At 45.6% G+C, this 26,879-nt stretch overlaps 1 protein-coding gene across 1 annotated transcript in view; it reads right to left on the bottom strand.

Moving 5' to 3' along the window:
• Positions 1-26,879, bottom strand: part of CASS4 (Cas scaffolding protein family member 4) — a 48,075-nt gene that overhangs the window by 4,753 nt on the left and 16,443 nt on the right. Inside the window, exons 2-5 of the mRNA XM_008060234.2 lie at positions 14,956-15,378; positions 7,297-7,398; positions 3,324-3,404; positions 1,160-2,458 (exon numbers count right to left, since the gene is read on the bottom strand). Of these exons, the coding sequence (XP_008058425.1) occupies positions 1,160-2,458; positions 3,324-3,404; positions 7,297-7,398; positions 14,956-15,378 (1,905 nt within the window). The remainder of the gene's footprint in view (positions 1-1,159; positions 2,459-3,323; positions 3,405-7,296; positions 7,399-14,955; positions 15,379-26,879) is intronic.

Raw genomic sequence — 26,879 nt, 5'->3', positions numbered from 1 at the left:
AGCGTGCCACTGCCCTCCAGCATGGCAACAGAGTGAGACTCCAAAAAAAAAAAAAAAAAAAAAAAGAGTAGCTAAAGTCTGGAGGATGATCACACCATAAACACTTTGAAACAATGTTTATACTTCCTCTCTTGTTGCTAGGATACACACTGACAATGACTAAATTTAAAACTTTCAAAAATGCAAGGAAACTTGGTGTTTAAGATTTTTAAATTCAGTCCGAGTGTGGTGACTCAAGCCTGTAATCCCAGCACTTTGGGAGGCTGAGGCAAGAGGATTGCCTGAGCCTGCAGGTTTGAGACCAGCCTGGTCAACATGGTGAGACCTTGTCTCTACAATATTTTTTTAAAAATCAGCCAGCCATGTTAGCCATTGCCTATAGTTCCGGCTACTTGGGAGGCTGAGGCAGAAAGATCGCCAAAGCTAACAGGTCAACGCTGAGGTGGCCATGAGCATGCCACTGTACTCTAGCCTGGGCGACAAAGTGAGACTCCAACTCAAAAAAAAAAAGATTTAAAAAATCTACTCGAAGAATGGATTTTAAGAAGAGTTTAAAAATCCTTTAAAATTCTCATGTCAGTGGTAAACCTGAACCCCAAAAATTTCCATAAGAAATTCAAGTATGCTAAACTGTCTGTCTTAATAAGGAAATATGTATTTTACCTGCTAATAAGGTTTCATCCAGAATTTTACTTACATGAATTTAAAAAATGAAACCAGTGGGCCGGGCATGGAAGGCTCACGCCTGTAATCCTAGTACTTTGGGAGACCGAGATGGGAGAATCGCTTGACCCCAGGAGTTTGCAAGCAGCCTAGACAACATAGCAAGACTTTATCTCTACAAAAAAAATTCAAAAAATTAACCAGGCATGGTGGCTCCTACCTGTAGTCCCAGCTACTTAGGTGACTGAGGAGGAAGGATCACCTGAGCCCAGGGGGTCAGGCTACAATGAGCCGTGATTGTGCCACTGCACTCTAGCCTGGGAGTGAGAGTGAACCTCTGACTCAAAGTAAAAAAAAAAAGAACCAGTGTCCAGTGTCACCCCAAAGCCTATGCCCTATGGAAAGATTCTCATTATCTAACTCAGAGATGTGCACTTCAGGCAACAATTAAAATTTCTCAAACGTTTGTCCTATTTTTCTGTAAGAGAAAGCTCACCTGTCCACAGACATTTGATCTATTTTTCTCTAAGAGTTCAGGGGAGTGTTCTTTTTCCCTTTGCTTATTAAAAGGAGGACTCCTTTGGTGTGACTCAATTTCTCTTTGAGAAGGCTGGATGCATTTTACACACTTAAATTCTACATTTGGTGTCAATTGCACGGTCTCTTCCTTTTCATAGTTCTGCTTAAAAAGGAGCCTCCCATTGGCAATGACAATGGAAGCAAACCTCTTGATGTCTTCTGGAACCATCCGCGCCACCATGACAAACCTCTCAAGGTCATCTGGGCTGTTTTGGACTTTGTCAGTCACAAGGACTGCCAGGGACCAATTGCAGCTATCCAGACGCTCCTTTGTTTCAAGCAGGATCTGGTAGGAGTTGGAGATTGTCTGTAGCTGATCCCTAATTCTGGTCTGGAGATTACTATTGGTGAGGTTACAGGCAGTCCCACGGACCCCTCGGGCAAACTCCAGAAATTCTCTTACAGATTCTTCTATGTGATCAGTGGCCCTGTGGATCGCGACGATGTTGGCCTCCAAGTAGTCTCTGAACCTCCACTTCCTACTTACAAAGAGCATCAGGCCCGCTACGGCACTGACCACCTTGTGCTGAAGAGCCATGGCTGTCTCTTTGGCCAAGTCCGGGTCAAGGTCCAGGGAGAGCTCCTTTGCTGACTCCTCCGAGGAAGAGCTGGAGGAGGAGTCGGTAGACATGGTGGAGCACGACGAAAGGACACTAGCTCTGCTGTCAGAACTGGAAACGGATAATCTGTCCGATTCAGGAGACAGAGAAGTTGCCTGTCTGGAGAACCATGAGGAATTCTCAGAAGTCTCATTGGCTTTTCCCAGCTCTTTCCCAGACTGAGGGACACTCAACATTGCTTTAGGGCTGTCATAAATGTTGGGCTTGGTGTTCTGCTGTTCCACCCGGCGAATCAGAAAGCTTGAAGGAACCTTGTAGCTGACACCTTCATCCAGAGGGAATGTGTCCCTGGGTGCTGAGATACCACAGAAAGGAATTTCTGGAAGACTGAGTTTTTTCTGCATGAGCACATTGTTATTTAGTCGTGGAGTGAGGGACCAGGCTCTGCTGCTTGGGGGCATGAAAGCGGAGCTAGAACTGGGGACAGTAGGGGCTTCCGATTCTTCCACAAAGCTGGCTAGAGATGTATTTCTGACATTGGCCATTCTTGGAGACATTGGAGTATCATAAATCCATTCTGATTTCTGAGGATTTGGTAATGTGCTGTAACCACCTCTTCTTAAGGCAGTTGTCGATGTCACGGGAACATTCTGTCCCTGAGGAAAAAACCACACAAAGTCACCCAGATTAGTAGCAATACAAAGAGAGTCTGAACGACTCATTTGAATCTGAGCATCACTCCCCTGCACAAGTTCCTTCAGTGGCTCCTCATTTCTGTTGTCACTCAAGGCCCTTCACCACCTGCCTCCACCTCTTTTATGCCTCCTTTCTCTCCACCTGGCCAATGCTGACCCCACCTTGTCTGCCACCACAACTGTGTGAATCCAGCCACCCAGCTGTTTACCTTCCCCTGAACTCAGAACACTTACTCATACTGTTGTATTTCATTTTGCCCAAACGGTTTTCTTTGCTCTTAATGCCCTTGAAACCCTTTCCTTTCCATCCAACCAACTCCTATGTGTCCCTTAAGACACTGCTGAAATGCCACCTTTCTTGTAAGATGCTCCTAATAACCTTGGGCATAAGTGTATTTATGGAGCACATGTAGAATTCAATGATAAACACGGATTGCACAGATTTCAAATTAAGTCATTCCTCCATATACAAATACAAGTGTACACCAACATAACACGTCCTTGAGCTCTGTCATAATGAGATGCAATCATCTAAATTTGCTGAGCTCTAGCTCAGTGCCAGGGACTGTCTCAGGTCCTTTTCAGGGATTATCTCACTTAAAACCCCCAACACATAAAAACTGGGACACAGAGGCGTTGAATGATTTATTCCAAACCACACAGCTAATCCTAATCCCAAATACCAGTACACTTAGGGGTTTTGCCTCAAATACAAAAAGATTTGTTATGAGGAATTTGCATTCTGATTTTTAACCATGCTAATGGAATTTTCCAGAGGAATTTCAGGTGTTCATAGCATTGCATCTCAGCACCTCTGCACACTTACGCCTGTGTGACTGGCCAGGGGATGGAGTCCTGCCTTTCGGGGGCTGGCCGGTATGTCATACAATTGTTGGTTCTCTGGCTCCTGAAAAAAGACCACAAAGGAGGGCAACTTGAATTTTCTTTCCTAATGGCTACACATCACCAATACTCCCCATTCCAGTGAATTTTTCCAAAGGAAAACACACATCCCTGAAGACTAATGGTGGACGTCCCTCTGCTACAGTGGACATGCATTCAACAGTAGGCTTTGTGATTTAAAAAGATCTGTTTTGATCAAAGGTGGGGAAAAACCATAGAGATAGTGAACTACAGCTGCCTGAGTCAAAAAGGATAATTCGACTCCTTCTGTGTGTTAGGCTCAAGATTGAATTAAGCTAGAAGAATAAATGAGATTGGGACCTAATATGTCTTCTTTCTTTCTTGTTTGTTTGTTTTTCCCAGTAGAAAATTTTCTGTGTTTATCACTCATATGTTCATCCTGCAACTTTGTATTGAGTCCTACTAACTACCAAACACTAAGCCAACAGACACTGTATACATATGTTAGCAAGAGCAATAAAAAAGGGTTCAAGTGACTCATTTGATGAATGTGAACCTTACTGAGGGCCTACCAAGTGTCAGGCATCGTGCTTCGTATAAATCTGATTATCACTTGCCTGTTCAGGCTCCTTCAGTGGCTTGAGATATATGTCATATAAAACATTATATTAGGATGTGAAAAATAGGGTCCAAATTCCAAAGCAAGGTGAGAGAGCACCAAAAAACAGGTTTTGTAAATAAATAAAGAGCTGGAAATTGGAGGAGGGTATCTTTGGAGGGAGTTGAGCTTTGAGTCTCCTAGTGCCTCTCTTCAGTTGGGGAAGGGTGGGATGCCTTTCCTCCCCTCAAGTAAAGCATCGAGTGCTCACATTGAGGCCATTCAATGACTTATGCTGTGCCCCTGAACTTGGGGTCACGGTGCACAGGGTGAAATCTGGCTTGGGAAAAGTGAAGGTGCCAGGCTGATGACAAAGGGCAAAGTGGTGGCTGTGCTGGGGATGGCCTGCACTCAGGGCCAGGACCAGGGGGAGGAGAGCAAAGCACTTGTCTTGGGCATAACATTAAGGGGGTGTCAACAAACACAATCATTAACCGCATACAATGACTCACATCTGTAATCCTAGCCCTCCTCAGGTGGGAGGCCAAGGTGAGAGATTGCTTGAGACCAGGAGTTTGAGATCTGCCTGAGAAACATAGTAAGACTCTCAAAAAAAAAAAAAAAATTAGCTGGGTGTGGTGGTGTGTGCCTGTAGTCCCAGTTACTCAGGAGGCTAAGGTGGAAGAATTGCTTAATCCCAGGAGATCGAGGCTGTGGTGAGCCATGATTGTGCCACTGAACCAGCCTGGGTGACAGAGATCTTGACTCAAAACAAAACAAAAAACTTCAGCCATCAATGTAAATAATATTCCAATACAATAATTGTAAACATCATAATGAATGCAGAAAACTCACGGCGAAAAAAATGTCCAAATTTTACATAAAAACAGAACCCAATGGGGCCAGGATTAGGGTGAAATGAGTGATGTGTGCCTTCATTTAAAACTCTTGCACCCAAGGTGAGTGCCTGTGCTGCTGGGGTCTCCCATGGCAAAGGGAGTGTGTGTGTTTCCTGTGGCCAGGTGAGGATTACATGAGAGCCAGGACAGAATGGTGAGGAGGACAAGGGTGGGGATGACCCGCCTGCCCTGGAGCTGGGGGAGAGAGTCATCAACCAGAGGATATGCGTTTGCCCACCGTGGGGCACTTGCAGGTAAGAGATACTCAGTCAGGAGGTAGGGGTGGAGGGCATGGCACTTGCAGAGATGGCCCAGAAGAGAAAGAATCTGCCTGCAGCTCTCACCACTGCCAAAAGCAGCTCTGCAGCATCTCACCAGCAGAACCTGGCTAGTAGGGCAATTCCCCTTCACGACCTCACTCCCCGCTTGACTCCCACAGCCTTTCAGGACCCTGAGACCACCCAGTGAGTGGGAAGGGGTATAAACCTGAGATAGTGAACCAGCAGACAACCTAGTCAAGCCTCAGATCTCACTACAGGTGTCCAGGCCCAGCAAACAGGCCCGAGTTCAGGAAGACAAGAGCTTGGGCTTTTTATTTTATTTTATTTTATTTTTTAAGTCAGGGTCTAACTGGAGTACAGTGGCACAATCACTGCAGCCTCGACCTCCTGGACTCAGGCAATCCTCCCACCTCAGCATCCTGAGTAGCTGGGACTACAGGTGAGCACCACCACCCCCAGCTAATTTTTTATTTTTTGTAAAGATGAGGTCTTGCTACATTGCCCAGGTTGGCCTTGAACTCCTGCACTCAAGTAATCCTCCCGACTAGACCTCCCAACATGTTGGGATTACAGGTGTGAGCCACTATGCCCAGCCAGGTTTGGCTTGAAGGGAACTAGAAACTTTGATTATTGCCTGGACTGGAGTTGACTCCTTGTTATCTGTGAGTGATCAGGAAGTCACAGAGCTGCTTGGAGTTTTATTTGGACTGTGACTCTCAGTCCTGGCTGTGCACTGGAATTATCTGGGAGTGGAAAAATCTGGATGCTTGGGTCCCACCCAGACCTGACACATCAGAGTGTCTGGGGGTGGTACCCAGGCAGCGGAATGGCCAAAGTTCCCAAGTGATTCCAGCAGGCTAGGGAGATTGAGAGCCACAGACCTGGGTGGGGAGAATGCCACCACAGAGCAGGTTTGATAGGCTGAGAAAGGAGTGAAGCTATTTTTTGACCAGATGAAGCATGTCTTACAAATTTGATACACTAGTTACACATAAGTTTAAAAAATAACTAGCCGGGTTTGGTGGCTCAGCCTGTAATCCCAGTGCTTTGGGAGGCTGAGGTGAGTGGATTGCCTGAGTCCATGGTTTCGAGACCTCATCTCTACAATAAGTCAAAAATTAGCCAGGCGTGGTAGCGCGCATCTGTAGTTCCAGCCACTTGGAAGGCTGAGGCGAAAGGATCACCAGAGCCCAGCAGGTCGAGGCTGCAGTGGCCAGGAGTGGCCGCTGCACTCCAGTCTGGGTGACAGTGAGACCCTAACTCAAAAACAATAAATACATAAATAAGTAAATAAATAAAATGTCTTCCCTCAGAGATAATCAATGTGGAGGTAATCAATGAGGATCCACATTAAGACTGTGGTGCCTGTCCTTCAAGATGTTATTGTTTTAAAAATATGAGTATATGTGTGGTTTTATTTTTGTTGTTGTTTTTTGAGTTGGAGTCTCACTCTGTCCCCCAGACTGGAGTGCAGTGGCCACTCCTGGCCACCGCAGCCTCGACCTGCTGGGCTCCGGAGAGCCTTCTGCCTCAACCTTCCAAGTAGTTGGAACTACAGGTGCGCACTACCACACCTGGCTAATTTTTTTTTTTTATTTATTGTAGAGATGAGGTCTCACCAAGTTGCCCAGGCGGGTCTCGAACCCGTGAGCTCTGGCAATCCACTCACCTCAGCCTCCCAAGGCGCGGGATTACAGGCTGAGCCACTGAGCCCGGCTGTTTATAGACACACATACCTATATGAAATCTCAATTACAAATGAAAAGTAAAAGTATTAAGAATTCAAATAACTATAACATTCTCCTGGGCAGGTTTGGGCTCCACAGACACAAAAAGCTTACAATGTTGATCTCTAAATGATAATGTGTTATTTTTTATTGTTTTTAAAAAATATTGATTGACTGATGTTCTTTATAGAGATGGAATCTTGCTATGTTGCCCAGACTGGTCTTGAACTCCTGGGCTTAAGTGACCCTCCCACCAAGACCTCCCAAAGGACTGGGATTGCAGATGTGAGCCACCATGCCCCGCCATGGTGTGTATTTTGGAGTCTGAGTAGACGTAGCCCCTATCTCTCTCTGTAAAGTTGAAACGCAATGTCTGTGTGACTCTAGGAGCAGAGGTTCAGGTGAAGGGGGGCCGCTGAACGAGGCTCACCTTAAGGCCTGCAGGGACCCGGTTCTTGACAGGTACGTCGTATACTTGGGAAGGCAGAGTCGGCAGCGAGGCTCGAGCAGGTCTGGGAAGCGTGAAGAGGGTCTTGGAGAGAAAAGAGGAAGTCAAAGGAAAGACAACGTCACACTGATGATCACGGACATGTTCAAAGTTACCTTTTAAACAGCAAAGACAGTTGGGTAGATACTGTGGAGGTGGTCGCCCGGCACTGCAGATGGGCGCGCCCCTCACTTTCAGGAGGTTCCTGGGAAGGGCAGTCTTCCTCACTGGGCAGTCCACAGCACCCTGATCTGCCTCAGCTAGGAAGCAGGCTGACTTGCAGAATCACAGGCCCACACCCATAGTACTGATTCTCTGAGTGCCGAGGAGGACTGGGAACCTGTGGTGTAAACCCGCTTGCCGAATGATTCAGACATTCTCCAGGAATCCAGAGGCGGTGACTGTGATCCTGGGTTACTCGTGGTGGCTCATCTAACATGCTGAGGCCATAGCCGTGAATGAGACAAGCAGCGGGGGCTTCCAGGGTGTAAGGTGTAGGGACTAATGAGGTCTGGGAGGACACCAAGGCCTGTCCAAGGATGTGTCACCTGGGCTGAAGGCTGACGGGAGACTAGGAAGTGAATTGTGACAGGCAGCTTTCGCTAGCACCAGTGGGTGGCAGAAGAGAACTTGGCGGTTTGGGGCAATTTAAAATTATGGAAAGGAGGAAGGATGGGAGAGAGACGAGAGAGAGAGAGAGAGAGAGAGAGAGAGAGAGAGAGAGAGAGAGAGAGAGAGAGAGAGAGAGAGAGAGAGAGAGAGAAAGTGTTAACAAGGGAGCAGCTCAGGTAAGCCAATCAGATTTATATTTTATTGACTGGGTGTAGTGGCTCTTATCTGTAATCCCAGCACTTCGGGAGGCCAAGGTGGGAGGATTGCTTGAATTCAGGAGTTCAAGACCAGCCTGGGCAACATAGTGAGAGCTCACTCTACAGAAAAAGTAGCCTGGCATGGTGGCATGCACCTGTAGTCCCAGCTACTTAGGAGGTTAAGGTAGAAGGATCTCCCTGGGCCCAGGAGGCTGAGGCAGTGGTGAACCATGATTGTGCCACTGCACTCCAGCCTGAGTAACAAGAGTAAGACTCTGACTCAAAATACACACACACACACACACACACACACACACACACACACACATTTTAAAATATATGTATTATATTTATTTATTTTATATATGTTTTTAAATATATATGTATATATATATTCTATTTTAAAGATATGGGGTAAAATTCAGGGTTAGGTATACAAATGGTCATTGTCCAGGTAAAGTTGGGCCTCACTTTGGTCCCCATGTCACCCAGTTTGAGATCAGGTACACTTTGATGAAGTTTGCCCCCTCCCCGGCAGTGTCCCATCACTGTCAATCCCTTTCTTATAGTATTGTGATCATTGTTCAGGGTCTGCTTATGAGTGAGGACATATGGTACTCAGTTCTTTGTTTCTGTGATAGATCACTTAGTATCACAGACTCTAAATCCATCCAAGTTGCTGCGAAGTTCATAATCGTGTCCTTTTTAATGACTGTGTAGTTAAAAAGTTATTACATTTTATTGAGAGCACTTGGCCAGTTATTGCTCATGTCTCTCTCAGCGATGGAGTTCGTGTGCATAAATGGAAACTTTGGATCCAAGTTCATCTTCTAGAGTTCAGTGATATTGACTTGTTGCTGGGCACCACACTGAGTGCCACAGGGCAGGAGTTTCCAAGACCAGCCAGGGACCTGAACCACTCGGTAAGTTTAAAAATAATACAGCTGCCAGGGCTCCCACCTCAGACCTCTTGAACTAGAATGTCTCTGGGAGGCACCTAGATGGTGACTTTTTAGAGCATAGAGGGTAATGTCTGTCACAGGCTTAAGGTCTAAGGGGAAATAAGGTCTGGGCACACCTGGGACTCAGGCTGGGAAGTGAGACAGGGTCTGCAAAGGAGGAGAAGGAGAAAATGAGCTTCCCACCGAGGAGTCTGACACTGAGGAGGGGGCTTTCAGGGCAGGATCATTGGATGGTTACGGTTAAATGTGTGAGACATGGTGAGGGGGGAGTCCAAGTGGAGGAGAGACTTCTGAGGACTAGGCCAGGGTCCCCAGGGTCTCCAGGACATGGCACTGGGACTGGCATGTGGTAAGTGCTAGTATTTATCTATTTGTTTGGCAAATGAATGTGTATGATTTGGAATGGCAAAAATTAGCTTGGTGTAAGTATCCACCCAGCCACTCATCTGTCTGGGTTCACAGTCGCAGATCAAGCAGCTGTAAGGCGAACCAGGCAACGGTTTCTCCCAAGGACACACTGTGGCTGCCGAGTCTCAGAACAGCCCCCTTCTCTGGGGAACAGCTGCTTTCTTGCTTCCTGGGAAACCGAGTTCTCTAAAATTCTAGGCTTTCAGGTGCACAGCTTCCTCAAGTAATATCAGCAAGAAAGAAACATCCCCATGTTTCCTGCAGGATCGGAGTCATTGACACAGCCTTGATTCCCAGCCTCCTGTGTAGAGTTTCAGATAGGGATATCTGGGCCCCAAATTCCTTCACTTTGAAGTTGCTGAGGAGAAAGCGGTCCGCTTGCAGTCTGGGCTGAGACGAACCCCTCTGCCTCTGCCCTGTGTCTGTCAAGATACGGGTACGGTGACAGTTCATCTAAAACCTGCCTTTCCCCATCCTATAACTATGCTGCCTGTTCCTCTGTGTGTTGCCCAGGTTCCTCTGCTCTGCTATCTTCCTCTTTGAGTTAATAAACCTGACTTTATCCCTGAAGGGACAATTGGTTGATTGGTCTAGGACAAACCCATCAATGGTTCCCTATGGCATTTTAATTAAATCCAAGCTTCTTATGAGGTCCCTCAGGCCAGGTTGCAGCCAAGCCCAGGGACCTGGCATGAGTGGCCCTGACCACCGGCCATCACCTCCACTCCTCCTCCCTCCCTGCCACCACTTATTTGAACACATCGAGCTCTCTGCCACTGCAGACCCTTTCCAAATGTCCCATCACCCGTTTCCTCCCTCTGACTTTGGGCCCAGTTTATTCATATGGTTGACTGTGTGGGCTACATACTGTACCTCCAGAGAGTAAAGGGACTTTCCTGCATAGGACATTTCAGATGGAAGGAAGCCAGCTCAAAAATGCCCAGTACTTCTTAGAAAACATAGGTTCAGGGTGGCAACTAATTAAGGAAGATGCTTGAGAAACATGGTTTCGAAAGGTTTAGGGAAACTGAACTCCAGTTCAGAAACCAGTGGGTCCAAGAGCAATTTCACTAGGAAATCAGGCCCTTTTCTCTCACTATACAAAAGAGCCCCCTCTGAATTTAAACTGAAATCAGATATGCTCTTTAGGTGTGTGGCTCTTTTAAGTCAGGCCAGCATCATGTATTAAGGAAGTTGGAATGAAAAGTAAAACAAAACTCAAGATTGTGGTTACCCTGGAGGGAAGTGACAGAAAGAAGGCACAGGGGGCTCTTGGGGGGACTAGTTCTATTCTGCTTCTTTTTATTTATTTATTTTCCTGTCAGAGTCTCACTCTGTCTCCCAGCTGGAGTGTAGTGTGGCACACTCAGAGCTTACTGCAGCCTCAATCTGCTGGGTTCAGGCGATCCTGTGTGACCCTGGATAGCCAATTTTACCTCCCTGGGAATCAGTTTCCTCATCTGTAAACTGAAGAGTTGTTCTCATTTAAAGGTCCACAGAGGTCTCTTGTACACACTGAGATATTTGATTCTGACATGTAGACACTTTTCATATGACAACTTGAGAAAAGTGACATGTTTCCACCTTCTTGGGTTTTAATTTGGGGCCACCTTTTGTCTAGATATGTAATATAAAAGAGAATCTTTGAATCATCACTAGGCCATGTTCCAAGCCTGTGAGCTTGCCATCTGAAAACTGCCAAAGCCAGTGGCTTGGACTTGCCTGGTTCTACAAATGGCCGCTTCTGCTTAGAATTTGTTTCTGGGTGGACTCAGACTCAGGATTAATGGCTAGATTATATGAGTAGGGAGGAGATATCTGCCTTTTCTGTGGATCTGAAATCCTTGACTGATTATTAACTATTCTTCTTAGGCTGGGTGTGGTGGCTCATGCCTGTAATCCCAGCACTTTAGGAAGCTGAGGCTAGAGGATTGCTTAATCCCAAAAGTTTGAGTCCAGCCTAGGCAACATAATGAGACCTCATCCATACAAAAAATAAAAAACTTAGCTGGGTGTGGTGGACATACCTGTAGTCCCAGCTACTGAGGAGGCTGAGGTGGAAGGATCCCCTGAGCCTGGGAGGTGGAGGCTGTGGTGAATTGTGGTCGAAACAACGCACTCCAGCCTAGGTGACAGAGTGAGACCCCAACACACACACACACACACACACACACACACACACACACACACACACACACTATTCTTCTAATCCTTCTACCTCCTCCCTTCTTAGAGTAGGGGAAGAAGAGAAATAATTTAGAAAAACCAAAAGACACAGATGGTGGTGACTTTAGAAATTATGGGGATCTAGTCCTCTCTTGATATAGAGGAGGAAGAGAAACATAATATTCTCAGTCACTGAGGGAGACAGTGGCTGCCTCAGAAACAAGTGTGTCAGGCTCCTGACTGCATCTGTTGCTTTAAGAGGCCTCAAGCACAGAGATGGTCAAAAAATTAAATACATAAATAGGAAGTACGGGAGAAAGGGAGCGAACATGTAGACAGGGCAGACACGGAGGGAACTTAAGGATGGAAAATAAGGTAGGAAAGTTCCCAGGTGTTTTACTGTGGCTACCTCAAGAACCCCACTCGGCGAAGGGGCCCTGAATTCCCCTGTGGTAGCCATGGTTTCCGTTGGTGGCTACCACATGCACCAGCGTGGGCTCAAATGGTTGACACATTTCACAACAAAAGCTCTGACTGCTTTTCTGAGTTAAATTTCAATTGTAAACTCCTCTTTCCTTCCTCACCAATGTCAGTCTAGAAGGAGGCAGGGGTGTCTCTGTTTCTGAAGTCGTATGTTGTGTTTGACCAACTTCATTCATTTGACAGATATTTACTGAGCACCTGACAGAAGCCTGACCACGTGTTGGGTGCTGGGGACACCTGGCCAGCAAACAGAGGACATTGCATTTTTTTCCTTTTAGGGAGGAGAGGGAGGCAGCCATGAGTTTTTGTTTTGTTTTGTTTTCCTTGATGACTTTGGAAAGAAATTCAAATTAACTTCAGCTAATGTCACTTGTTCTTAGAAGAAGCACCACTGAGGCTTTGCTCTGAGTCAGCTGCTCAGATGGCAGCTGAGGGTGCTGGGCCCAGGTTGGGGCCAGTTGTTCCAGAAAAGAGGGTTAGAGGGTCCACCTTGAAAGGCTCCAGCAGCTTCTTCCTGGTGTTTGCACCCAGCGCCTGTACGTGGCAGCTGTTCTGTGCGACAACTGTCTGGTTCTATGCCTTGGCAGCCCAGGGAGTCAGAACATTTAAAGTATTCAAGATATTTTAAGAAACTGACAATTTCCTGTTGAAGGCAGTCTGGGAAGCTGGTGTGGAGGAGGCCTGAGTGGTCAGCGGCACATCCCTGGGTCCCCACAACATGTGCATAGGGGGAGTGGCCTTTCCCTGGACACAGACCTTGCCAAGACCCTTGCTAGAGCTGCAGCCAGGTGGATATGTCACTTGAGCTGAAAGCAAAGCATATGATGGCAGGAAACGCCCGTGGTGACTGATGAGTGCACATCTGCTCTGCACTCTTAATGCCTCATGCAGGTTAGGGCTTTGGGGAAAAGAGTACATTCTTTTTCTCCTTCCTTCCTTTAATTATTTTCCTTATTAACAGCAAAAAAAAAATAAAATAAAATAAAGCTTTCATTCTGCTTTACTGGGTACTTCTTTTTCTTTGTTTTTTTTTTTCTTTTTTAAATTGACGTTTTAAAAAATTACAACTATCGTTGAGCATGATGACTCATGCCTGTAATCCCAGCACTTTGGGAGGTGGAGGCTAGTGGATTGTCTAGCCCAGGGATTCAAGACCAGCCTGGGCCTCGTCTCTACAATAATTCAAAAAATTAGCTGGGCGTGGTGGTGTGTGCTTGTAGTTTCAGCTACTTGGAAGGCTGAGGCAGAAGGATCGCCTGAGGCCAGCAGGTTGAGGCTGCGGTGGCCGTGAGTGTACCACTGCACTCCAGCTTGGGAACAGAGTGAGACTTTGACTCAAAAAAAAATTACAGCTATCATCCAAGTTCAATATAATGTACAAATTAACTTCCTAATCAATGGCATTGATGACTTTTTCCTCCCATATTCAACAGTTTATCAAGTCCTCTGAGTTTGACCTTCTAACTCTTTCTCGATTCCAGCCTCTCATCCATCCCTGTCCCCCTCTCCACAGCCTTAACTCAGCTCTTCATCACTGATCCAGCATCACTTTCTAAGACGACCTCACTGACATCTGCACAGGCCCCCCACACTCTGCTCCCTGCTCCTCCCCATCCAGCCTTACTGTCTGTCTTCTTATCACTGCAGCTTGTGCCAGTGACATGAGTGTCAATGACAATGTGTCTATTTGTTCATCAAATAGCTACCCCATGCCAGGCTCTCCAGGGTGCCAGGGACACAGGAGTGAATAAAATAATATTCCCTGCTTACTGCCTTCCTTCACTTTCTCTTTAACCAATTTCATTTCCTTGGGGTACTCCCTCTTGGTGTGTGTTCTTCTAGGTGTCTATTTATGTATGAGTTTCCACATACACATACACAGAATTCTTTTTTTTTTTAGTCGGGGGTCTCACTCTGTCACCTAGGGTGCAGTGGCACAATCACGTTGCACTGCAGCCTCGGCTTCCTGGGCTCAGGTGATCCTTTTGCCTCAGCCTCCTGGGACTACAAGCATACACCACCATGCCCAGCTAATTTTTTAAATTTTTTGTAGATACAAGGTCTCTCTATGTTGTCTAGGCTGGTTTTGAACTCCTGGCCTCAAGTGATCTCTTGCCTTGGCCTCCCAAAGTTCTGGGATTACAGGTATGAGCCATCGCACCCAGCCCCCTTATCCTTTTTAACGACTGCAGTTGCACTGTGGTGATATGCCAGCGTTTGTGTAAACCAATCTTCCCGTTAACAAACATGTAGGCAACTTCAACTTTTCTCTGAAATAAATGGCATGGTCTCCTCATCCAGACATGTGTTTGCCTGCCTGTGTGCTTCTGTAGCGATTCTAGAAGTAAGATGTCTGGGTTGGAGGAAATATACATTTTAAATGTGATACATAACTTCCGGCTTCTGAACTCACGATAATGTCATCCTGTCATTGGTCCCTGGTAGTCCTAGGGTCCCTTCATCTTGCGAAAAGACCACCATAAAGATCCGCAGTGTCTTCCTGCATTGCTCGACTAAGTGTCTAGTTTCCCTCAAAGTGGCTAGTCTCAGAGAGCTGGGAGTCACAGAGAGGCTGGGAGTGTCAATGACAAGGAGGTGGTTGGTGCTGGGTTCTCCATCCTAGCCCAGTGCACAAGCTTCCCTGGTGTGATGGCCAACAATGTGGGCTCTCAGTATGTGCATTTGATCTGAGGGACATCCATGACTCAGGGGTAGTTAAGCTCCTGGGTGTTTCCTGCCCCTGCACCCATCTCTTCTGTTTGAAATATGCATACCTGTTTTGGAAAGCTTAGAGCCTTTTCACAGATGATTCTGGCACTGGTGGGTGGGTCAGGGAATTCGTAGACTTGGGCAGTGGAGGGCGGGGGCCCTTCCACCCAACTCTTCATCTGCTCGTAGATGGGACCTGGAGGGGGAGGGTGGAACAGGGTGGGCACCTGGTAGGTCCCCTCTGGGTAGGTGAGAGCTTCTTCCAGGCCTCTCAGGAGTGGGGGACAGGGCCTGTCTGCGGTGACTTCCGTGAGGATCTGGAGGCGGTTGGCGGGGGCCAGGCCTTGCCTCCCGTGGAGCAGACACTTCCACCAGCCCTCACTCTCTGGCACGTTCTGCTCCAGAATGGTCAGGATGTCCCCTCTGCAGAAAGCCAGCTCGTCAGAGCAGTCAGGGCGGTTGTCATAAAGTGCCCTGGCCAGGAGTGTCTGGGGACAGAGAGAGAATCTGCTGTTAGCACCATGGTCAGTGACCACTACATCCACCCCACCCAGAAAGCTTGGCACAAATTCATAAATGTTATTTTACTTCATTCCTTCTGCCCCAGAGGCTCTTGCCCCTGCTCTTTGCTGGAATTTCCTTCCCAACCTTAGGGTCCCTGATAAAATGTCACATCCTCAGGGAAGACTCTTCTGCATGCTGAGAGATGAGGTTGACTTACCTGAATATGATCTCATGGCTCTGTTTTTTGGGTTTTGTTTCTTTTTTTTTTTTTTGAGTCAGAGTCTCACTCTGTTGCCCAGGCTGGAGTACAGTGGCATGCTCATGGCCACCTCAGCCTCGACCTGCTGGGCTCAGGTGGTCCTTCCACCTCAGCCTTCTAAATAGTTGGAGCCACAGGCATGTGCCACCACACCCAGCCAATTTTTTGACTTGTAGAGACAAGGTCTCACCATATTGCTCAGGTTGGTCTTGAACTCCTGAGCTCAGGCAATTCTCTTTCCTCCGTCTCCCGAAGTGCTGGGATTATAGGTGTGAGTCACCGTGCCTGGCGTCATGGCTCCATTTTAATTTGTGGAAACTGTGACCCTCATAGTTATTTAGTTGAGTGCAGTATAGCGCATGGTTGAGTTGAAATTACTACCCGTGTATCTTTGTGTAAATTAGCTACCTTTTCTGAGCTTCAGTTTCTTCATCTGCAAAATGGTAATAATAGTAATGCCTACATCATGGGGTTATTGTGAGAATTAAATGGGTTGAGATATATATATATGCATTATATATTTATAAATATGTTTATATATATATTTATATACATAAATGTATACATATAAAACCGTTATATATATTATATATATATGGAAGTATCTGTGTGTGTGTGTGTGTGTCTGTGTGTGTGTACCTTATGTAACAGTGGCTGGCATTTAGTAAGTGCTCAGTATAGGTTGGCTGTTACTGTTGTAACTGTTAATTACTATTTATCTGTAAATAGTACAGATAAAAAATAGCTGTTGCTATTTTTCTTCTGCAGTGGCTTGGAAGTTCCCTGACTGCTAGGCCCATGTCTCGCTTTGCTACACGGTCCCTAGCGTATGTATCAGGTCAAGGTATGTAAGAGATGCTGAATTAATATTCATTAATAAGAAGATGACAAGGAACTTGGGAGGTTAATGACTTGTCTGTAGTCACACAGCCAGAATCAAACCAAGTCTCCTCAATGCTCTGTTCCTTGCTCTTTCAGTAAGACATACGGCCTTCCTAAAAAAAAAAAAAATCACCTTGTTGCCAGATGCAGTGGCTAACACCTGTAATCCCAGCACTTTGGGAGACCAAAGTGAGAGGATTGCCTGAGCCCACAGGTTCAAGATCAGCCTGGGCAACATGGCAACACCTCATCTCTACAATAAGTCAAAAAACTAGCTGGGTGTGGTGGCGCAGGCCTGTAGTTCCAGCTACATGGAAGGCTGAAGTGTAAGGGTCACCTGAGTCCAGCAGGTCGAGGCTGTGGTGGCCGTGAGCGTGCTACTGCACTCCAGCCTGGCTGACAGAGCAGACTCTGACTCAAAAAAAAAAAAAAAAAAAAATCACCTTCTTGCCATGGCAGTGATGGTTAAGCCCCTCCTGATTTGAACTTTCTACTGTAATTACATGAAAGCAAGTTGTTTTGATAGGATTTCAAGCTACCACCCTTCCCCCGTATTATATCAATACATAGTTATTGCAGAAAAAATAAGAAATATAAAGAAACAGAAAGAGGAAAATGAAAATTACCCATAATCTCACCACTCAGAGATACCTATTCATACCAGTTTAGTATTTATCCTTCCAGTTTTTTCTTTCTTTAAATAAATTTAATTATGATTTTTATACTCATTATCCTTCATACATACAGTTCATAAATAAATCAAAAACTCTCCCATTATATTTGTTGAAAATTGTTGTACTTCTTGCATAATAATTTTCTTTCTTTCCGGGCATAGTGGCTCATGCCTGTTATCACAGCACTTTGGGAGGCGGAGGTGAGAGGATTGCCTGAGCTCAAGGGCTCGAGACTAGTCTGGGCCACATGCCAAGACCTCATCTCTATAATAAATCAAAAATTAACTGGGCGTGTTGGCACATGCCTGTAGTTCCAGCTACTTGGAAGGCTGAGGCAGAAGGATCACCTGAGTCCAGCAGGTTGAGGCACTCCAGCCTGGCAACAGAGTGAGACTCTAACTCAAAAACAAAACGAAAACAAAAACAAAAAAAACTTTCTAGCCGGGCTCAGTGGCTCAGCCTGTAATCCCGCGCTTTGAGAGCCTGAGGTGAGTGGATTGCCTGAACCCGCAGGTTTGAGACCCGCCTGGGGAACTTGGTGAAACCTCATCTCTACAATAAATCAAAAAATCAGCCGGGCATGGTAGCGAGTGCCTGTAATTCCAGCTACTCCGAAGGCTGAGGCGGAAGGATTGCCGGCGCCCAGTGGGTCAAGGCTGCAGTGTCTGGGAGCGGCCATTGCACTCCAGTCTGGGTGACAGAGTGAGATTCCAACTCAAAAAAAAAAAAAAAAAAATGTTCTTTCTCTTTACACAGATGGGACTGAATGACCAACGCAGATGAATACCATCTTAAACAGACAAGCAGGTCTCTATGGATTTAGGGAAACACCATTACATGAATGTCTTAAGAAGCATGTTGGAATCACATTCCTTATGCAGGCAAAGAAACACTGGAGGTTCCCCCTAAAATCTACTGCAGCTGAGACCCTAGAAAATCATGAGCAATTTTGGTAAATAAAATATTTTTTTCTACTACAAAAGCAGTACAAGTTTATGAAAGAAAGCATATCAAATAATAATAAGTAATTGGAAAAAATTAAAAATGTCTTCAGTGCTGCCACTGTAGGTAATCATTGATAATCTTTTTGTTTTTGTGTCTTTCCAGATTTTTTCTTGTGTATACTTATTTATATACAGATCTAGAGTTATAGTTATATTTTAAACCTTAATGGGATCACACAATACACACTGCTTTATAACCTGATTATTTTCCCTCTTATAGACAGATTGTGGGCTGGGTGTGGTGGCTCACACCTGTAATCCCAGCATTTGGTAGACTGATGTGGGGGAATCACTTGAAATCAGGAGTTTGAGACCAGCCTGAGTAACATAGTGAGACCTTGTTTCCACAAAAAATAAAAAATAAGCTGGGTGTGGTGACTCACACCTGTGGCCCCAGCACATTGGGAGGTAGAGGCCAGAGAATTGTCTGAGACTATGGGTTTGAGACCAGCCTGGGCAACATGGCAAGACCTTGTCTCTACAATAAATAAAAAATTATCTGGGTGTGGTGGTGTTCACCTGTGGTTCCAGTTATCTGGAAGGCTGAAGCAGAAGGGTCACCTGAGCCTAGCAGATTGAGGCTGCATTGGCCGTGAGTGTGCCACTGCACTCTAGCCTGGGCAACAGAGTTAGACTCTGACTCAAAATAAACAAATAAATAATAAACAAACAAACAAACAAATAATGAATACATAATTTAGAAATATGCCAGGTGTGGTGGTATGCTGTAGCCCCAGCTGCTTAGGAGGCTGAGACAGAAGGATATCCTGAGCCCAGGAGGTCGAGACTGTGGTGAACTGCGACCATACCACTGTACTCCAGCCTTGGTGACAGATTGAGATCCCAACTCAAAAAAAAAAAAAAAATTTGTGGACATCTTTCCATGTAAACGAACAGAATTTTTTATATTTTCAATATCCTTTGAAATAGTGACAGGGTTTTCATATGGAAATATTTGTTCTTCTTGGTTTTAGACATTTTAGCTAATTCCAGTTTTTAGCTGTTACCAACAATGCTGCAATGATCAACTTTACAGTGAAATATTTGCAACTCTCCTTATTTGTTTCAATGGATAACTTTCTCGGTAGGAAGTTGCAGGGTAAAAGCCATAGGGCTTTCCCATGCTGTCACATTACCCTAGGGCTTTGATCAATTTATGCTTCTGCCCACCGTGAACGAGACTCCCAGTTCCCGGCACCCTAATCTACCCTATGTATTAACTGTTTGTTGGATGGCATGTTTGTTTTAATATTTTTACCAAAGAAACTTGAAATGTTTCCTAACAGATTCTTAGCAACACCCAGACCACTCAGAAGGGCAGGATCAGCTACAGGCCTCCTGCTGCTGAGTGCATCACCTACATACCACTGGTGCACCCCACAGTCACCTCCCTGCTGCACCCCACTTTTAACTCTTTTTTTTGAAGGAAAAATACCCAAAAAGGCATTACGGACGTGTGTTTTGTGCGGGGCATTCCTGCCTATACAGATTTCCTTTCTCCTCCATGGTGAACCAGAAGGCCTTAACTAAGAGAGAAGCTATAAAGTTGCCACTTGTCTGAATCCAGTGAGTTTATAAGATTAAACTAAAGTCAGGAGAGGTGGCTCATGTCTGTAATCCAAGAACTTTGGGAGGCGGAAACGAGAGGATTGCCAGAACCTAAGGGTTCAAGATCAACCTGGGCAACATGGCAAGGCCTTGTCTCTGCAATAAATCAAAAACTTAGCTGGGCTATGGTGGCACGGGCCTGTAGTTCCAGCTACTTGGAAGGCTGAGGCAAGAGGATCACCTGGGCCCAGCAAGTCGAGGCTGCAGTGGCTGTGAGCGTGCCACTGCACTCCAGCCTGGGTAACAGATTGAAACTCCAACTCACAAAAAACAGGGGCTGGTGTGGTGCCCCTCATTTGTAATCTCAGCATGCTGAGAGGCCGAGGTGGGAGGATTGTCTCAGCTCAGGATTTTGAGACAAGCCTGGGCAACATAGTTAGACCCTGTCTCTACAAAAAAAAAATAGCTCGACATGGTGTCATGTGCCTGTACTCCCAGCTGCTCAGGAGGATTGTTTGAGACCAGAAGGTCGAGGCTGCAGTAAGTAACCTTTGATTGCATCACTGCACTCCAGCCTGGACAACAGAGGGAGACCCTCAAAAAACAAAACACTTTTTTTGACAGACTTCTCAAAAATAAAAAAAGCAGGGACCTTAGTTAGAGCTAAGGGACATGAACTGCCCTTCTTGTGTCTGCTTGGTTCAGCTACTTGTTCCCTCACAAACTCAGCAAACATGTATTGAATGTTTATTACACATGGCACTATCCCAGTGCTTGAGTTTTCAGAAACATGCTCGTTGGTCATGCCACTCTCCTCTCTACCACTCTCCAATGCCCTTTGTGAAGCTAAAACTCTGTGCAAACCTTTAAGGCCCTGTGTGACTTTGCTATGGTCCATACTGCCAGGCTCATGGGTATCACTTCCTCGCCAGTCCCCTGAGTGTCACCCTTTCTGAGGGCACAAGTTGTTCACACATGCAGTTCTTTTACCCTCAAATAGTCAACAGCTTCCAATCAGTGAAATCTCACACATCCGGCCGGGAGCAGTGGCTCAAGCCTGTCATCCCAGCACTTTGGGAGGCCGAGGCAAGAGGATTGCCTAAGCCCAGGGATTCAAGACCAGCCTGGGCAACGTGGTAAGGCCTCGTCTCTACAGTAAGTCAAAAAATAAGCCAGGCTTGGTGGTGTGTGCCTGTAGTTCCAACTACTTGGAAGGCTGAGGTAGAAGGATTGCCTGAGCCTAGCAGGTCCAGGTTGTGGTGGCCATGAGCATGCCACTGCACTCCAGTCTTGGTGACAGAGTGGGACTCCAACTCAAAAAAAAAAAAAAAGAAAAAAGAAAGAAAGAAATCCCATATATCCTTCCAGACTCATCTCAATGTGACTTTTAGACAAAGTTTCTCTAACTCCCTCCCCCAGATCACGCTAGTTCTCCTTGTTTTTCTGCCCCATGCCATTCTGTGTCAGTGCTTACCACATTCATGCTTAATTCATTGGGTGAGCAGTCATCCAGTGAGTGTCCATCTCCCCACTAGAAGATCAGCCCAGGAGAGTATGGGCCACACCCTCTTAGTTCTTGACTGTATCCCCAGGACCCAGCTCATAGAAGAGGGTCATGAGCTACTTGTTGAGTTAATGGGTGGGAAAAGATGTCATGTTGTGACCTCCTTTTCGAGTCTTTAAGAGGTAAACAGTCACACAGCACCAAGATGAGAGTTCCTGTTTCTGTCTAGAGTAGAGTAAGGAGGAAGGTTTCTTTCTTTTTTTTTGAGTCAGAGTCTCACTCTGTCACCCAGGCTGGAGTGCAGTGGCACGCTCATGTCCACAGCAGCCTTGACCTGCTGTGCTCAGGCAATCCTTCCACCTCAGCCTTCCAAGTAGCTGGAACTACAGGCCATGCTACCATGCCTGGCTAATTTTTAAATTTGTTGTAGAGATGATATCTCACCATGTTGCCCAGGCCGGTCTTGAACCCCTGGGCTCAGGCAGACCTCTTGCCTCCACCTCCCAAAGAGCTGGGATTACAGGTGTGAGCCACTGTGCCCGGCTAGGAAGCTTTCTTTGATCCTCTAGGCCCATGCTTTTGAGTGACCTTCTGTAAAAATAACTGCTGAGATGTCCAGAAGAATAATCCCAAGTCCTAGTCTGCACACTCAATCACTATCCCTTGAATGTGCTGTGCGTGGATTTCCCATGGATATGGGTGTTCAACTTGGAGAATCCAGCAGAAATGGAGCATTTAAGGGAATAGAGTTTTAGAGTCTTATCAAAATTTTTTTAAAAGCTTAATAAATAACATTTAAATAAAAGACTTAAAGGTTTTGGAGTCTTATAAAATAAAGTATTGATTCAAAGTCAAGACTTAATAAAGTTATATGCTACTTTATAGATATTCAGTTACAGAAGTAAATAATTTCTGTTTAGTAGGAAAAGATCATTGGAAAGGTTATGGTTTATTACCTTGTAGGACTTTAACTAGTTTAGTATCTAGTCTGATAATCATACCCCAATATTTCTTGATTAAATTGTCTATAAATAACTAGTTCCTCAGTGATATTTGATCTGGTTTTAACATCGTACTAGTTCCCTCATTAATTAACCAGTTGGTTAAAATCTTAGACATGAGTTAATTTTGTACTTGTATTTGAGAGTCATGGTTTCACCTTCCTGAAAATTGTAGTTTAACCCTCTATCTTGGGAAAAGGGAAAATAAAAGCACAATCTCCAACCAATCATCACAATTCCCATGAAATACATTCAAAGAAGTCTTAAAAGAAGAAAATGCATCATCTAAAATGTGCTTGCATCTGCTTAGAAATAAGATAGTGTATATCTTTAGAGAACAGTTGTTGCAATATAGCAGCTGCTCTGAAGTGTCCAGATCAGACACAGCCTAGCTAGTGGATTTGCCTATTATGAAAACAGATTGTTTTTGCCAGAGAACAATGAGCTTTTATGATCTTCCACCCCACTGGGCACCCACAGCTGTCCAAGATGGACAGCAACAGTCATATTCTCGATATATGGTTTACCCTGTATTTTTGGCCTGCTGTCTTCAGGACAGCAGATCACACCTTCAAAGGATGTAAACTTTCAACAAAAGAAAACCCCATATATTTTGCTCTTCTATATGGTGTTTTATTATAATCTACGGGGATATCTCTGGACACCTCATGCAATTAATTACGTCTCAGAGTTTTAGTAGCAAAGACCATCCAAGATTCTGTTACAAAAGAAGAATGAAGAGCATGTGGGAAGTCTTGGGGAGCCCCTCACCTGAACTGGAGGGAAAACAGAACCATATAAAATGGGAACCTATCTTGGGTACACTGAACTCATCATATCACTTAATTCTCAGAAGACTCCAGAGGTAGGCTTTCTTATACCCATCTTACAGACAAGGAAAGTGAGGATCAGAGAGACCAAATGACTTGTCCAAGGTCCTAATTGGTCCTCTCATATCCGTTCTTTCACCTTTCACCTTTCTCCTGACAATTCGTTCTCCAGATACCAGAATGCTATTATTTATTTATTTATTTATTTATTTTTGAGTCAGAGTCTCACTCTGTTGTCCAGGCTGGAATGCAGTGGCACACTCACAGCCATTGCAGCCTCAACCTGCTGGACTCAGGCAGTCCTTCTACCTCAGCCTTCCAAGTAGCTGGAACTACAGGCGTATGCCACCATGCCCAGCTTATTGTTTTACTTATTAGAGAGACGAGATCTCGCCAAGGTGCCTAGGTTGGTCTTGAGCCCCTGTGCTCAGGTAATGCTCTCGCCTCCACCTCCCAAAATGCTGGATTATAGGCATGAGCCACAGCGCCCGGCTCGGAATGATATTTTATACACACTGGTTGGATTGTGTTGGTCTCTTGTTAAAAAACAATAACAACAACAACAAACACCCTCTAATTGTTTAGAACTGTAGTTAGAATAAAATCTATCCTCTCTAGTGTGGCTCCGAGGCATGAACAACCTACTGGTCTGCTGCTCTTTCCCTGGTTAATTTCCTTCCCCTCACATTGTTGTCTCACTTTTCTCTGATGCCCTGAGCTTGCTTTCCCCCTTGGGACCTTTCCCTTGCCTTCTGCCCAGAACACTCTTCTACTAGATCTTTGCACGTCTGGCTCCTCTTCCTTAAGATCTCAGCTTGAGAGCCACCCCTTGCAGAAGCCACTCCTTGACTACCCCACTTCAGGCTGGGATCAGGCTCATAGGGTCAGACTAGCTGTGTGGGGAGAACCAAACTTCACAACAACAGCAGCAAGCATTCGCTGTACGCCCACACTCCTGGCTCTGTGCTGCACTCTTTGCGGATACCAGATGGAAGCAGTTGACAGGACACTGCAAAGGAACTTAATGACTACCATGATCGTTGCTGAAACCACTCACGAGATATGCTTTAATAGGGTGCTAATTGGGAAACATTTGTGTAGATAGTTAAGAGGTGAAGGAAGACATGTGTTTATATTTTTGTTCCTGCAGGCACACTGGCAGTTAGATTCCGGGTACAATGAATGTCCTTAAACAATTTCCAAAAGGGACATTTCCTTCAAATGCTCATCTTTGTACAACAGTTAAAAGAGGAGAAAGGAAAATAAATAAGTATCAGGAAGGGAGAATGAAGGAGCTTACTGCCCATGGAAAGTAGACTGAATTTTTAAAATGTGGTAGACAATCATAAAGAAGGACAAAATTATGAACTTCGCAGCAACTTGGATGAATTTAGATTCTGTAATAATCAGTGATCACAGAAACAAAGCACTGAGTACCACATGTTCTCACTTATAAGCAGACCCTGAATATTTATAATAATACTATAAGAAAGGGATTGTCAATAGTGGGAAACTGCCAGGGGTGGGGGGGGCACACTACATCAATAAGGGACCTGATCTCAAACCAGGTGAAGTGGGGACCAAAGTGAGGCCCAATCTTTACCTGGACAATGACCATTTGTATACCTAACCCTGAATTGTATCCCACCTCTTTAAAATACAAATTTAAGACCGGCTCGGTGGCTCAGCCTGTAATTCCACGCCTTTGGGAGGCTGAGGTGAATGGATTGCCTGAGGTGAATGAGACCGCGGGTTTGAGACCCGCCTGGGCAACTTGGTGAGACCTCATCTCTACAATAAATAAAAAATTAGCCAGGCATGGTAGCACACGCCTGTAGTTCCAGCTACTTGGAAGGCTGAGGTGGAAGGATCGCTGGAACCCAGCAGGTCGAGGCTGCGGTGGCCAGGAGCAGCCACTGCACTCCAGTCTGGGTGACAGAGTGAAACTCCAACTCAAAAAAATAAAATAAAATAAAATAAAATACAAATTTGAAAAAAAATGAAGGAGCTTAGGAAAGACATGGCAAAGAATAAGAGATTCATTATTGGCCGGGCGCAGTGACTCAAGTCTGTAATCCCAGCACTTTGGGAAGGTGAGAGGTGAGAGGATTGCTTGAACCCACAGGTTCGAGACCAGCCTGGGTATCTTTGTGAGACTTTGTCTCTACAATAAATCAAAAAATTAGTTGAGTGTGGTAGTGTGCACCTGTAGTTCTGGAACTTGGAAGGCTGCCTTTTCACATCCACCGATGCAATGTGTACATCTAAACTCAGTCAGCAGAGGACGGAGTGGCCTTAGCTCCACTTGGAGAACTCTGGGAGCCATGTATTCACTTGTTCATTAATTCATGCAGCAAGATTGTGTCAAGCACTTATGCCAGGTACTCTGCTGGAGATTAAGTGGTGCACAAAACTGTTTCTGACCTTATGCCACCTACATTCTAATGGAGGAGACAGATCCTAAATGAATCGTCACAGAAATAAATAGACGGTTTCTACTTCTCTTAAGTGAAATGGAAAGAAAATACAGGAAGTTATGAAAAAGAAAATACAGGAAGTTATGAGAAATTATGAGTGCAGTTGGGAAGGAGTGGTGGGTGAGGGCTTAGGGAAAGCTTCCCTAAGAAAGTTGCCATGGAATCTTCCATTTGGGGGGTGAGGAGACATCAGGGAGTTCAAGAGAGGAGGAGAGAGGACATGGAGGTAGAGGAAGAGAAATGTGCAGAGGTCAGTGAGTGAGTGGGTGAGTGAGGGTGTATGTATGTGTGGAGTTGGAGGAACTGAAAAATGACCACATTGCCTAGAGAGAGATCACTAACGCCTCGGGTCCCAATTTTGGCAGCAGCTGCTGTTTGTGTCTGGTTGCTGGGTGGAAAAGGGGTTGCTTGGACCAAGTGGAAGCCAAAGAGGCGAGTCAAAGCCAACTGCCCAGTCCAGGTGGGAGATGGCCGGGGACTGGAGGCTGATTTTGGATAGCTATGGGGAGGAGCTGGTAGAGGATCAGAGGCAACCTCAGGGGAGGCTTGAAGAAAGGGCAGAGGCACAGTAGCAGAGAAGGGAGGGGGCATGTCGTTGAATTGCCCAGGGAAAGCAAGGATGGCCTGCTTTCCCTGGTGGCCTGAATTGCTGTCACCAGTGGTGATCATCGTAGCCAGGAGCAGCTTACAGGATACAGGAGCCATAGAAAAGTGAAGATCATCATCCCTAATTGCAGGATGGAAACATCCTGCCCAGGTCAGGGTGGGCACAGTTCCTGGGTGATGGCACCCATGTTCATGGTTTGCCTCTCTGCTTTATCTTGTTCTTTCTTTCTTTTTTTTTTTAAGTCAGGGTCTCACTGTCATTCAGGCTGGAGTACAGTGGCATGATCACGACTTACCACGGCCTCAACCTGCTTGCTGGCTCAGGTGATCTTTATGCCTCAGCCTCTCAGGTAGCTGGGACTACAGGCACATACCACCACACCCAGCTAATTTTTTTTTTTGTAGTGATGAGGTCTTGCTATGTTGGCCAGCCTGGTTTATCTTCCATGTTGATTTACTTCAGCTTACGTGAAAGAGCAAAGCTGCAGAAACTCAAGGTATCAGTGAAGGGGAGACGGGGGGGATACGTCGATTGCTCTACTGGTTTCCTCCCAGTGCTTCATGGTGCCTGAGACTAGGAGAGGTTAAGTGACTTGCCCAAAGTCACACAGCAGCAGTAGTAGAGCGGGGATTCAAACTCATGTCTGACTCTGAGGCCCACTAAGACCAATTCTCCACACAGCCTCCCCAAATCCAAGTC

Source organism: Carlito syrichta, unplaced genomic scaffold (assembly GCF_000164805.1).
Source record: "Carlito syrichta isolate Samal-C Ts95f unplaced genomic scaffold, Tarsius_syrichta-2.0.1 Scaffold304561, whole genome shotgun sequence".
Taxonomy (NCBI): Eukaryota; Metazoa; Chordata; class Mammalia; order Primates; family Tarsiidae; genus Carlito; species Carlito syrichta.
Note: the sequence above shows the minus strand (reverse complement) of the source record. Positions and strands in the feature narration are given on the sequence as shown.